The sequence below is a fragment of the Ischnura elegans genome (assembly GCF_921293095.1).
Source record: "Ischnura elegans chromosome 13 unlocalized genomic scaffold, ioIscEleg1.1 SUPER_13_unloc_1, whole genome shotgun sequence".
NCBI classification, from domain to species: domain Eukaryota; kingdom Metazoa; phylum Arthropoda; class Insecta; order Odonata; family Coenagrionidae; genus Ischnura; species Ischnura elegans.
In genome coordinates, this window is record NW_025791657.1 from 7,278,310 (window position 1) to 7,291,130 (window position 12,821).

The 12,821-nt window shown below is 36.2% G+C and overlaps 1 protein-coding gene across 1 annotated transcript; it reads right to left on the minus strand.

The window, feature by feature from the left end:
• Window positions 1–312: 312 nt before the first annotated feature.
• On the minus strand, window positions 313–12,470 carry LOC124172385 (zinc finger protein 774-like). Its single transcript, XM_046551836.1, has 6 exons — window positions 12,436–12,470; window positions 11,593–11,712; window positions 10,428–10,559; window positions 7,550–7,675; window positions 6,466–6,538; window positions 313–2,102 (listed from the first exon to the last, which is right to left on the minus strand). The coding sequence occupies exons 2-6, from the start codon at window positions 11,659–11,661 to the stop codon at window positions 997–999; spliced, it is 1,506 nt and encodes a 501-aa protein (XP_046407792.1). The 5' UTR covers window positions 11,662–11,712; window positions 12,436–12,470; the 3' UTR covers window positions 313–996.
• Window positions 12,471–12,821: the final 351 nt, after the last annotated feature.

Consider the following 12,821-nt stretch of genomic DNA (forward strand, 5'->3'; position numbering starts at 1 on the left):
ATTGTGGGCGTCTTCAATATAAAATGCGGAATGCAGGCTGCTTCATCCCAATCTGCGAGACTGGCTGTACCCTTTTCTGCAACTACTTTCCTCCAATATTCACTTTGAAAATCTAAAAATACATGACTTGGTACATTCTTCATGCATTTACATAGATTGCCAATAATCCCTGTCGGCACTTAACTATCCTTCAGTCCTAATTGTGCAGGCAAGAATTTACTATTGGGCTTTTAAGTGCATATTTGCATGAGATTGAATTAGAAACATTTGTAACATTTATGTGAATTATCCTGTCCCCGAGCAAATATGTTGCATGCACAAAGGTGACTTATCCCAGTGAAATCATCACAGCATACACAACATGAATAATGTCTCTCACTTGTGTTCCAATGTGGCAGTAGAGGTTGTAACACAAAGTGAAATAAATAGCACAAACTCAGCATGAATAATGTTTCAAAGCTTTTAATGTACACATGTGGTGGTCAAGGCCTTTCCTTGCAGTGACGGATTGATGCAGGCTATGCATAAAAATAGCTGCTCTCACATGTGAGCATGCATGTGACTGTGAAGGTAAGCACTCACATCAAAATATATACAACAAATGTTAAATTGAAAAGTTTTACCTTTTCTTTGTGTACTAATGTGTAACTAGGTCATATAAACGAGTGAAATAGTTGCTGCAGATGTTGCAAAAATAAATATCCTATTGGGTGTGCACACATGTCCATAGGCTCTTTGTCACCGCACGAATAACATTTCTCCTCCGGGTTGTTTCGCATGTGACTGTTGAGAGATCACCTCTGAATGAATGATGTTTTTGCAAATTCTGCATGAACAAGGTCTCCCTCCGGCGTACGTTCGAATGTGTCCGACCAGAAAGTTGCTCACAGGAAAAGAATTTTCGCACCTTCTGCACGAATAAGGATTCTCCCCCGAGTGTGCACGAAAAAGTGTCGCAACGTCCCCCTTTCTCAAGAAAGACTTTTCAAAATCATTTCATGAAAAAGGTATCTTTACCGAATGAGTACGTACATGTCTAACTAAGTGGCTCTTACTCGAGAAAGACTTTTCACACAAGTTGCAAGTATAAGGTCTCTCTCCCGCGTGTGAACGGATGTGTGCATTGAGGTTGCCACTCTGGGTAAAAGACTTGAAGCAAATTGTACAAGAATAAGGTTTCTCTCCCGTGTGTGTGCGAATATGTGTAACTAAGTAGCTCTTTTTCGAAAAAGTCTTTTCACAATAGTTGCATGAATGAGGTCTCTCGCCTGTGTGCGCATGGATGTGTGAATTGAGGTTGACTTTCTCAGTAAAAGACTTGGAGCAAATTGTACAAGAAAAAGGCTTCTCTCCCGTGTGTGTACGAATATGTGCAACTAAGTTGCTCTTATTCGAGAAAGACTTTTCACACTCACTACATGAAAAAGATTTTTCTCCCGTGTGTGAACGTATGTGGGAAACAAGGTCATTACACAGAGAGAAGGACTTTTTGCAGACTGAACACAAATAAGATTTCTCTGCGATTGATGATTCTGCTACAGCATCAAAATTATGAGCATCAGAATTACTTTTTGTGTGTTTGATTAGCTCATTTTTGTCGTTGAATGCATGTCTGCAGTGAAATGAATTTTTGTTTAACCTGTTACTGCTCCTAGGATTTTTGATCGAGCAATTAGGCACCTCCTCCTTGTCTCCCACGAGGGTCTCACAGCCATTTCTTTCAATTCTAATAATTCTGATATTCCTAAGGCTATTCATAGTATTTGGTGCATCAAAACCACCTTTCTCCCCAAAAAAAGTCTTTGCGCCTCCAGTTCCACTGAGTTTATGTGATTTGTTGTTTCTCCCATTGCATTGTCTATCATCAGGAATTGAGCGATTTTTTTTCATGTCAGTTGCTGGAGCACCACATTTTTCCATGTCTTCATCCATCAGGTTTCTTTCCGTCTTTACTAGGGATGCTCCAGCGTTGAAATCACTTTGTGTCACCAAAGCTGTGGGAACAGTGCATTCTTCATTTGTATAACTCCTTACATTTCCTTCCGCAGGCAGATATGACGTTGATGTTGTTTGAATCGGCATTCCATCGGTTGTTTGGACCCCTAGAAAAGAATTTCAAATGACAACTATCATAGTTATACATGAAAACTAAGATTCCTAAACCTACTACTCAAAAGTGATTTAATGGATGAAAAAAGGCATAATTCACTGAGTTAAAATCTAGCCTGGCTTGGACTTGAAGCCAGAAGCAAAAATAAACAGAAAATGAATAGATGGGAAAAAATTGGGAAAGAAACACATAACACAAAAACGTCTAGGGCAACATGAATCATTATAACCCATTGTATTAATACAAAAGCCAAAACACATGCACACAGCACATCTGACTTACAATTGATGAAAAAGAATAAAATCAGGTCATTTTAAGAATTTGTCCTTTCTATGGCAGACTGTGATTTAAACCTATTTTCTTTATGTTGAATTGTCCTAAGGTAGATATTTTAAAAATATAAATTAATTTACTATTCAATTCAATATCTTATGATTGGCAAATGTTTTGTAAATTAAAACATCATTCACTCAACCAATTAAAAATTAAAAAATTAAAATCGTAAATTTTGTGGCACTACAGACGAACATCTCGTAAATATTTTTTTAATTATTCCTGAATTAGTTTTCATAAACCTATTAAACATTTAAAGCTTAAAGCAATAAATAACCAAAATAACTTTACATATTTCAGGATTGCACGCACGCCTCAGCTATTATTTACGTTGGGATAGTAGTGATTCCACTCTTTATCATAATTAGCGTCTTTATTGCTATCCCTGCTATCTTCAGCAGAAAATCACTACACAATCACTGAGCCACATTACATTTTTCACACAGTTGGTCGACGCCAATTTTAGTTTTGTTGTAAGATGTACACACATCAGATTTCTTTTAGCTACCACTTTCAACATCAATGGCAGTATCGTGACGCATTGTGTAATGAACAAGAACTGATACATGGTCTTTGGGCAGTATGACATGAACATATAATTCTTTTGGAAATTAAAGAGAGATAAATTCATTGCTCTGCTCTTGCTGGGTAAAAATCCTTTCTTAACTTACATTTAACTACTTTTGATCGTACCAATGTATGAAAGCCTTTCTTCCTGCAAATATTTGGGCCAGGGAAACAATAGTGAACTAGTTATCACATGTACCTTTTGGCACCCACAAATCGCCCAACTAACAGAATAACAATATCAAAAGCTGAATTACTACTTCAGTACGGTCCTTTGGGCTGAAAAAATATGTAAAATAAGTTCTATAAAAGAAAGTTACCATGAAAAACTGTTGCAAAAACAGATCCGCTTATTCACAGTTTATAATAGAAAATGAAAAGGAAACTGCGAATCACTTCCTATTCAGTTGACTATTTAGCAATTCCGCTAAAAAGAAGATACGCTATATCTAAACGCGACAGGGGAGTGACACCTACAATAAATACTCCCATATAAGCTAAGATAAGAGATAAAGAACCCAGAAGAAGGGTACCTTCAATAAATCGTACGGCTGCGAATCACTGCTTTGTATTTTAGGAGAGTGGATTTCAGTAACGCACTGCAGGGAAAACGGTTGAACTTTGTCCCTTGAAAAGCACCAGCTTAAGGTCTCTTGCATTCCCACTACCCTTCCCTGCAGAGGAGGCAATAAAGCAGGCCACTTTACAAGGAACCCATAGCAGTAACTTAGATGTGTGAAACACTGTGTCTTCATCAGTGTAGAAAAATATCACACAAAATTTGTTGCATATTTATAAGCAATGCTGACAAAAAAATTCTCACCAGCGTGAGGCAAAGTCATGTGGCCAAGTCACACCAGCTTCATTTCTTGCTCTATTTATGCTAACCATGTGCCAATTACTAACATACAACTGTGTGAGGCTTTAGAGGACTAAATGATGTACAGCTACTAATATCAGGTGCATAATATGCCATCATATGATAAATGGCACACCTGATGAAACACTATCGACCACCTTTGTGCCCCTCATGCCTACTGAAGAGTTAAAGGGTTGGGATGCAACATTATGGGCAGTCACTAGAACCCTCTCCTACAAGCACCTAAACTAGGAAAACCTTTCCCACGCTATGAACAGCATGAGAATGTTTGGAGTCTATCTGTGTGTAGATTATTTTAGAGTAGTCACCGTTGGTTTTTTCACTACTCAGATTTGGGAGACAACTCAACGGTGTGCCCTTCCTTTAAGCCTGCTACTGCACTTGAGCCTCTATCTCTATCTTAACACATGTCCATGGACAACTTATTGTGTTACCAGTATTTTTAAAACCAAATGTAGTACTTGATTTCAATAATTTAACCTTCTAAAAAATTACTTACCTCTTTTAAGCATTTCGGAATTTTAAACGGATTTGTAGTGTTAATGACAACAAAGTTAGTGAACACAAGGTCCTAAGACTATAACTTCAGAAATTCGTTATTTTTAATGCTAAAATTTCGTTTTAAAAATTGCTTATGCACAGAGAAAAAATGGAAATTCATTTCAAAGTAAAAAAATTCAACAGTATGTAGTACGCAACGAAAGATATCATCGCAAAAACCAATGACAGTGAAACACTTCACGACGGAGTACTGGGGAGAGGATATAAATGAGTGGGTGGGTTGGGCTACCCCCTTTTGTGCCCGACGTCGCGTGGAGGCAATGGACATTTTCATACGTAGATGACCGGAACCCTCTCACTTATTTATGATCATCCTCACTGCAGGAATTCTTTTAAAAGAGTAAATTATTGAAAATAAAATATAATGTTTGGTTGAAAAAACATTGGTAATGCAATAAGTTGGCTGTAGATTAATGCTATGACTGCGTTAGAGACTGGGGTGAGGGATAGATGCAATGATGAGCTGGGTCCGAATTCTAAGGGACTAAAATACCCATGCAACTCCCCCAAAAATAGAGCTCCGTACAGAAATGTTTAAAATGTCCTAATGATTCTCGTAGCACTAAAACATTTTCCAACCATACGTGCTGGCAGGAAAGGGTATAGGTGACTGCCCATAACTTAACAGCCTAATACTAAATAAATTCGAAAAATAGAGTATGGCCACTGAAAGCATCTGATGATTTCTAACTCAGGGGTATCTTCCCTTCCCTCGCATTGGCAGGAGCAGATGTCTAATCGTTTGCATTGAAAAATCCACGACAGCTATACCTGACGTTAGGTGTATAACATGAAAATGCCCGTCGGCTGCGACCCACATTTAGCGTGAAAGTGTTAAAAGGGAATAAGTGACTGCCCCTAAATTTACATCCTGCTGTAAGATGGATAAAACTTACAGCTAGAATCATTACCTTACTAACCAAAGTTAGCATGACACCCACTATCAATAATATACTGTTTTATAACACCAAAATCCTACAATTAAGGGATTGAAATCAAGTTTGGCTATTCTTAGCCATACTGATTCCATTACTGGCGCATTACTATCGATTTTATATTATGTCAACAGTATTTTCTCCACCAAGGAAGCTTCATGCTTGGCTCTCCGTTAAACCCAACAAAGCACCATAGCCTATTCTAGGGAAAGAAGGGCGAAAAGGAATGCACACATTTAAAATATTTTCCATAATTTTGCCACTAACTTATAATGGGCCAAAAGCAAAGATAATTTTTCAATTCACATGACCAGTTTCCATATTAACATTCTCTATTAAGACTTTTCGATGCTCGATAATCAAATCAAGTGCTCCATTATGGTGATTTGTTGCTATTTTTTCAATAAACTGGTCTCAAAACATGGCTAGTTAAATATTAAAAATTTCAATACAACAAAAATTTTTGTAAAGCATTAAAAATGATGTAGATGACCACAAAAAAGCATGTAAACGTAACTCTTCTCCCCTATTAATTTGGCACTTAAACTAAAGAAAACAGAAAATATGGATGGATGACTAATCAGTCACAATAAGGACACTTTCAGAAGAGATGATGACTTCCAGTACAATCCACCATTCATGTCATGTCATCATGAAATCTAGCAAGTCGTCACATTTGAAATCGGCCTGAATTTTATGGTCCGTTGATGGTGCCGATGGCATGGTTCCAGTCCAGAATGAAATGGGTGCTGTGGAGACCATGGTATAATTAGACTCATCTGAAGGCATCCCTAGAGACATATGGTTATTTGAAAGCATGGCGGCACACGGGATGGTGGCCAGTGAAAAGACATCCCGTCAGAAAGCAGCCTCAGCCTTATTCATACACAGCTATTTATAGCCCTTGAGAGCACTAACCCACTGATTCCATTGCGGACTCATAGGCCACTGTTGTATTCTCTACTCTGTCCCTCGTAACACTAACAGTTGACTAAATAAAAGCATTAACATGTACATCCTCTACATGAACATCATTTTCTTTGTGTATAGAGTTATTTTCAACCATTAAGAGTACTCACCAAATGCCTTCGTAGTGGAATCATGGGCAATGGTCGATCTCTCAATTGGGTCCCCATCCTCGCCTAAAGTAAGCTGTAAGTAATCATCAACATATGAATCATGTATGCACAAAGGTTTCAGAAATTGTTTTTAAGGATTGACTAAAACTACTTCATACACCACACTGCATCAAAAGTTGGAACTCCCAACAAATATTTTCCATTCAAAATAAACATTTTTTCAACACTCAGAGAATTGTATATTTTTGCATTTCTTTCAACAAAGAAGTGGTCTTGAATTTATGCTACGCCAGCATTGCAATATTACTTTTATTCGTAAACTCTGCAATTGATGTCATTTTATTCATAAGATACCATAAAAGAATTAAGATTTCTTTGGTAATGAAAAACCAAAATAACATGTTTGAAACTATACATCATGTCAAAAAATGGGATAAAATCTGATGCAGCCTCATTGCAGAAGAAGATAGTGACACTGAAATCTAAATTTTTATGTGAAAATCATGGAGATATTGATGAACATAAGGTATTTGTTAAATGAAAAGTCGGAACAAATTATGAAAACAGCTGCATGCATAAATTGTACTTAGAAGTTCCAGGTAGTAGCCACACAGCATAGTCGCCAGGCTATCGCTCCTACATGAAGGCAGACCATTTATAAGGGAGTAAAATAGACCTGTAAATGTTGAACTGCATTTCTTAATCAAACCATTGGTAATGTTACCCCACACAGGGATGATTCATGGACAGCTTCCGACATATTATATCACTAAAAAGTTTGATTTAAATGTAAGACCTGATATTCTTAATGAGATGATTTATTAGTACAAGCGTTTACTTTCGTAAAATATAAGGAAAGCATACTATCACACATAAATAAAACATAAAGAGGAATGAAAACGGCTTCTTTTGAGATATGAATACTACTTCAGGAATTAGAAAATTTGAATCAAATAGGTAACCTTAACAGCTGTTCAGAAAGCAAAACGTCCTACCATTTACAATGATAAACGTTTAAATTTTTACCAACTACATATAGCCGTCATCAATTAATTTAATTCCATAACAAGAATTCCTTACATACCTGGGTATTCTCTTCCAGAGATGGTTCCTTTTTTGCCCCAATCAGACTCCACTCCAGGTCTTCTACCATGGCTCCTGTCCCCTGAGTTTTCACCTTTTCACCTTGGGATGCAGTTAAGGTTATGGGCTGCAACATAATGCCAAATCATCATCATAAATGATTCAGATACAAAAAAGAAATGCTTTTGAGAATTTGTCTCACGAATAAAATTAAAGTTCATTCAAGATGGATACATTCTTCATGCTACCCTGCAAGCATCCTCAAAGTAAATAATGTCAGAATTTTATAATGTTTATGCTTATGTTTATTAAATTTACCACTTAAATAAAGACTTAAAACCTCTTATTTTCATTGCAAAATCCCTTCAAAAGCCACGTAACGATCATCAGGGCAATGATTTCTGGAAATGTAAAACTCCAGATGTAATCCAATTCTTATTAGAAACCTATTTTATGGGAGAAATTTCCATGAGAGTCCAGAGCACAAATGTAATAACACACATACATGGAAAATTAATAGGGTCAATAAAGGTGAATAATTTATTGTGTTTTGCTTTATAAGTCAGTTTGTGAAACATTTTGATTAATAAAAATAAGTTACTCAGTCTAGATATAACAGGTGGCAATTCCAAGTTGATGAAAAAGTTATCCATACATGAACTCCTTATAAGACAAGAGATGCTTAACTTCAATGGGAAAATATGAAGGTTTATTTTACTCTGCACAAACAATTGATGAGTGGTGTGTAATAGAGCTGTTCTTACTACGAGTGACTAAATAAAAATTTTATAATGTTTATTGAAATGGAATGTCATTAGCTTTCACAGAAATAACTAAATTCTTAACAACTTATTTGCTCAAAAGGTATGCGACAGTGCTTTCAACGATGTGAACATTTTTTCTGGTATAAATGCAATATATCCGTAATAAATATAAACAACAAATGATAACTTCACCTCTTTAAAGTATAACTCCACTAGTGACAATGGTTTCATCACAATCTCATTTTCACTTCTCATAACCTTAAAAACTGACTGACATGTTATACTAAGGGAAGCAGAATAACCAGTGATGGATGAAGCGGGAGAGATATAGTAAGTAGAATAGCACAGGTACAGAGAGCATTCTACAAAAAAAGAATAATCTACTCACAGCTGAGAATTAAAATACAGACGTAAGGAAACAATTCATGAAACACTACATATGGAACATATTTATAAATAGTAGCAAGGTTTCAAAATTGACAGCTGCAGAAAAGTCAAAGAGGAGTGGGAGATAAGATGTCTTCTAAAAATCTTAACTTAATCGGATACATCATGAGATATGATGGCCTTGTAATAAGAATAGACAGACAGAGACAGGTGGACTGAAAGTAGGGAAAAAATGGCTCAGAATGTTTTAATAAGTCAGATTATTAAGGATATACAACAAGAAGAGCATTAAAATGGAAAGATAAGCAGATGTTAGTTAAGATTTGAGGACTCTATGAAATGAATTTAAGGAACGTGGGTGTATGATGGCAATGTAGTTCATATGCAATTCAAGTTCAATGGAAAATAAATAGTTGATAAATAGTAACACCTGATTAGAAGAGTCTTGATGCACCTGTTTGCTTGTAAAACCATCAGAGCAATCATTCAACACATATTCTTCTTCATCATCGCTTATCTCATCGCTTTTAACAGAAGAGCACTTGTACCTTACTGGATCACTCTATTGGAAAGAGGAACACACTTTGATACACATTTTCATCTATTGGTGCACAAGCAAAAGTGATCATGAACGAAGCTTGAATTACAGGGTGTCTGTAGTAAACAAGTAATCCCTGATCAAGTTTTCTGGCCTATTTGTAAAAAACAGAGTAACTTAATTGACTAACAAGATTCAGCCAGTTAACTTATTCTTCCTTCTCATACAACCCAATAAAAGCCTTAAGAAAAGGGAGGAACAACTTCATTGGGTACATAATGAGAATGAATATCTTTTAAAGGTGAGGACTTCCCCTATCATTGTAGTTAACTTCCAAAAAGGAGCAGAGCAAAGAGCACTGAGCTTTTAAGAAGAATGTCATTATCTTGCACAAAAATAACTGAAACCTTTACATACATATTTGCTCAAAAGCTATACAACAGTGCTTTCAAGTGTATGAAATTGTTTCAGGTGTAAATACAATTATTATCTATGATAAAATATGAACAACAAATGATAACTTCCACACTTTCACATATATCTCCACTCCTGACCATGGTTTCAACACTATGTCATTTTCATGTCTCATAACCTTAAAAGCACACAAGCTACATAAGGCCTAGTTATCAGTGATGGATGAAGCAAGAAAGAAATAGTGAATAGAATAGCATCGGCACAAAGAGAACTCTAAAGAAAACGGGAATCTCCACACAGCTGAGAGTACTAATACTAAAATATGGAAAATATTCATCGGAAACTACATTTTGAGCATATTTAAAAATGATAGCAAGATTCTAAATCGACGGCCGCATGAAAGTCATAAGTGAAAGCATTGGAAATGTGTTGCTCATGGATAATGTAGAAGGTAAAAGGGATCGAATGAGGAAGTACCAAGGGAGTACAGAAAATAGATGGAGAAGTCTTCGAAAAAACAAAACTTCATCAGCCACAGCATGAGATATGATACACTTATAAAGACATTAGTCAAAAGGGAAATGGAGAAATGGATGGGAAGAAGGGATAAGAATGCTTCTAGATGTACATATATCATTAGTTAGATTAATAAGGATTTATAACAGAAAAAGAAAATAAATATTTAAAGATAAGAAAAACCAATTTTAGGAAGATTCCAATCAGTTTATGTGTAACTCAAGGTCAACAGACAATACATAGTTCATAAATAGTATTACCTGACCAGAAATGTCTTGATGTATCAGTTTGCTTGATGCACCATGAGTGCAATCATTGAGTCTATATCTATCTTCATCATCGCTGATATGATCTTCTTTAACAGAAGGGCACTTGTATGATACCGGATTAGTCTATTGGAAAGAGGAACCTCCATTGATACATATTATAATCAATAGGTACAAGAAGCAAAAGTGATCATGAAGAATGCTTTAATTACAGGATGTCGGTACAAAATAAATTATTCCCAATGAACGATTCTTGCCTCTTAGTAGAAATATATTTACTTAATCAACCAACAACATTTGGCTAATAAAGTTCTCATTGTTTCAATATAATCTAATGAAATTCTTGGTGAGAAGAAGGAACCCCTTTATTGGGAAAATCTTGAGAGTAAATAGTTCTTAAAATACCAGACTTCCCCTTGCATTAAATTAATTTTCAAAAATGAGCAAGGCAAAGAGCACTGATTTCTAATAAAATAATATAAACTATAAGTTTCGAGACTATGAACAACAACAGCAAAAAATTGAGTCAAAGTAAATAAAAATCAGTTCACCTTCCTAAAATTTGATGTCTTTTGGTAATCGATTTGCATTGCCAACGTGCAACACCCCATTCAAAAATGGTAAAGGACAAATCCCTAGTCCTTGTTATATATTCCCATTCACTTTCATCACGAACTCCATAACTGATCTGATTCCTGTGAATATCAATCTCTCATAAGGAACGAGCTATGCTGTTCAACCGGGCTAGCAGCTGCATCATGATGTCATGGTCATGCTATTAAACTGTTCCAAACTCAACAGTACTCCTCTCAACTCTCAATTCCTAATCACCCTTCCACTCTGTCGAAACCAGATTTAAATACTGTGTTATACTATCAAAACACTAATAACTGCTCAGTGATGTGATGACAGTGCTCTCACTTGCTCAGTAAACAAATTTGAGCAGTCAGTTTTGCATAAATAAAGCAAAAAAAAGTTCATTACAATAAATAATTCATTTAAAATTATTCATTCATTAAATGTATTCTGTAGCTGGTCATTATTGATCAGGAGTAGGAGAATGCTTTACGTTTGTTTTAAGAGGTGTTGGGAATAATCCACTAAGGAATGACATTGTGCCGTAGAAAATTAGAACTATACAAGGAAAAAGTCAACTCACCAATTCATCAGTGGCCAATGGGTCTGACACATCAGTTGAAATTCCTGCTGGATCTGATGTGTACAGCATAGGATAAATCCCTTCACTGAGGTTACCTTCATCCTCGTCTTTCACTTGAAACTGGAAGATAGTAATGGGCTTCACTCAATTAAAGAAAAAACAATACTAAGCCCATTCGATGATAAAAAATCCTCATTTCCTTGAGATCACTCCAGCTGGCCAATGTACTCATGATATTTTTGCGACTCCCAGATCAAACTCCAGAATATCAATGTACAACTAGGGAGGGAGAGTTATGTCACAAAGGGCGTGTGATTTGAATGAGAGTTTTGGCCACTTACAGCAGAGGCAAAACAGTGGGAACGACAGATTGAGGTTCAAATGTACATAGAATTGTCCTAATATTTTCTTTACCCATGCTTGTAATGAGGTGTCACAACAGTTATAGCTGGATCCTTCATTGAAATTAAGGAGAAAGATGGCTTAAAACAAAGAGAAGGCAATATTGAGACACAGCCCAGTTAAAGCCAAGACAAATGGCTCAAACAGACATTTCACATCGTTATCTACAAGCCTACTCCATCGGATAAAAGTAATTTCTATCAGAAGATTTCCAGTGTTGTAAAAGTGATATTGACTGAAAAATATTAGTGTGGTTCAGTTTTCTGCCTCATACGATACAACTGGTAAAGCCCTCAACTGACGGTTGCATAACTGTGAGTGACTTCCCGTAAATATACTTATATTTATGACAGACACACCCTCTTCCTTATAGAACCAAGAAATTTGTACAAATGAAGGTGGTTCAAATCAGGTTTCACTGTGTACGAGAACATAACTTACCAACTCATTGTCCCTGGGCAGTACCAAGTCTGGCACAGGAAGGTATATTTCAGTGGTTTGGGCTGAGCATGCGGGCTGTGAATTCTTTTCAATGACATCTTGAATGCAGCCCTTAGTCTCCACAGAAGGCCCCAAGTGGTCATCAGCTGCCCCCCCTCCTTCAAAAAACTGCAGAAAAAGTAAGAGAGAAAAAACACTCTTCTCCTTAAAAATACATTCATGGGATGCTCTAAAGCAATACGAAAAAGGATATTCAACATATCGTCCATGATTTCATACACAAATGGAGTGGTGTCAGCATACCTGTTAATCAAGTTTTGGGTCTGGTAAATATGGATCTCTGTGGTCGAATAAGTGATGTCTCAGTTGGCGGGGCAAAAAACATG

Coding starts and splice junctions, on each gene's coding strand:
- LOC124172385 (XM_046551836.1), bottom strand. CDS start 11,661: ATGCTGTACACATCAGATCCAGCAGGAATTTCAACTGATGTGTCAGAC. Junction 10,560..11,592: donor CATTGGCCACTGATGAATTG/GTGAGTTGACTT, acceptor TCTTTCCAATAG/ACTAATCCGGTATCATACAA. Junction 7,676..10,427: donor ATCAAGACATTTCTGGTCAG/GTAATACTATTT, acceptor ATTATGTTGCAG/CCCATAACCTTAACTGCATC.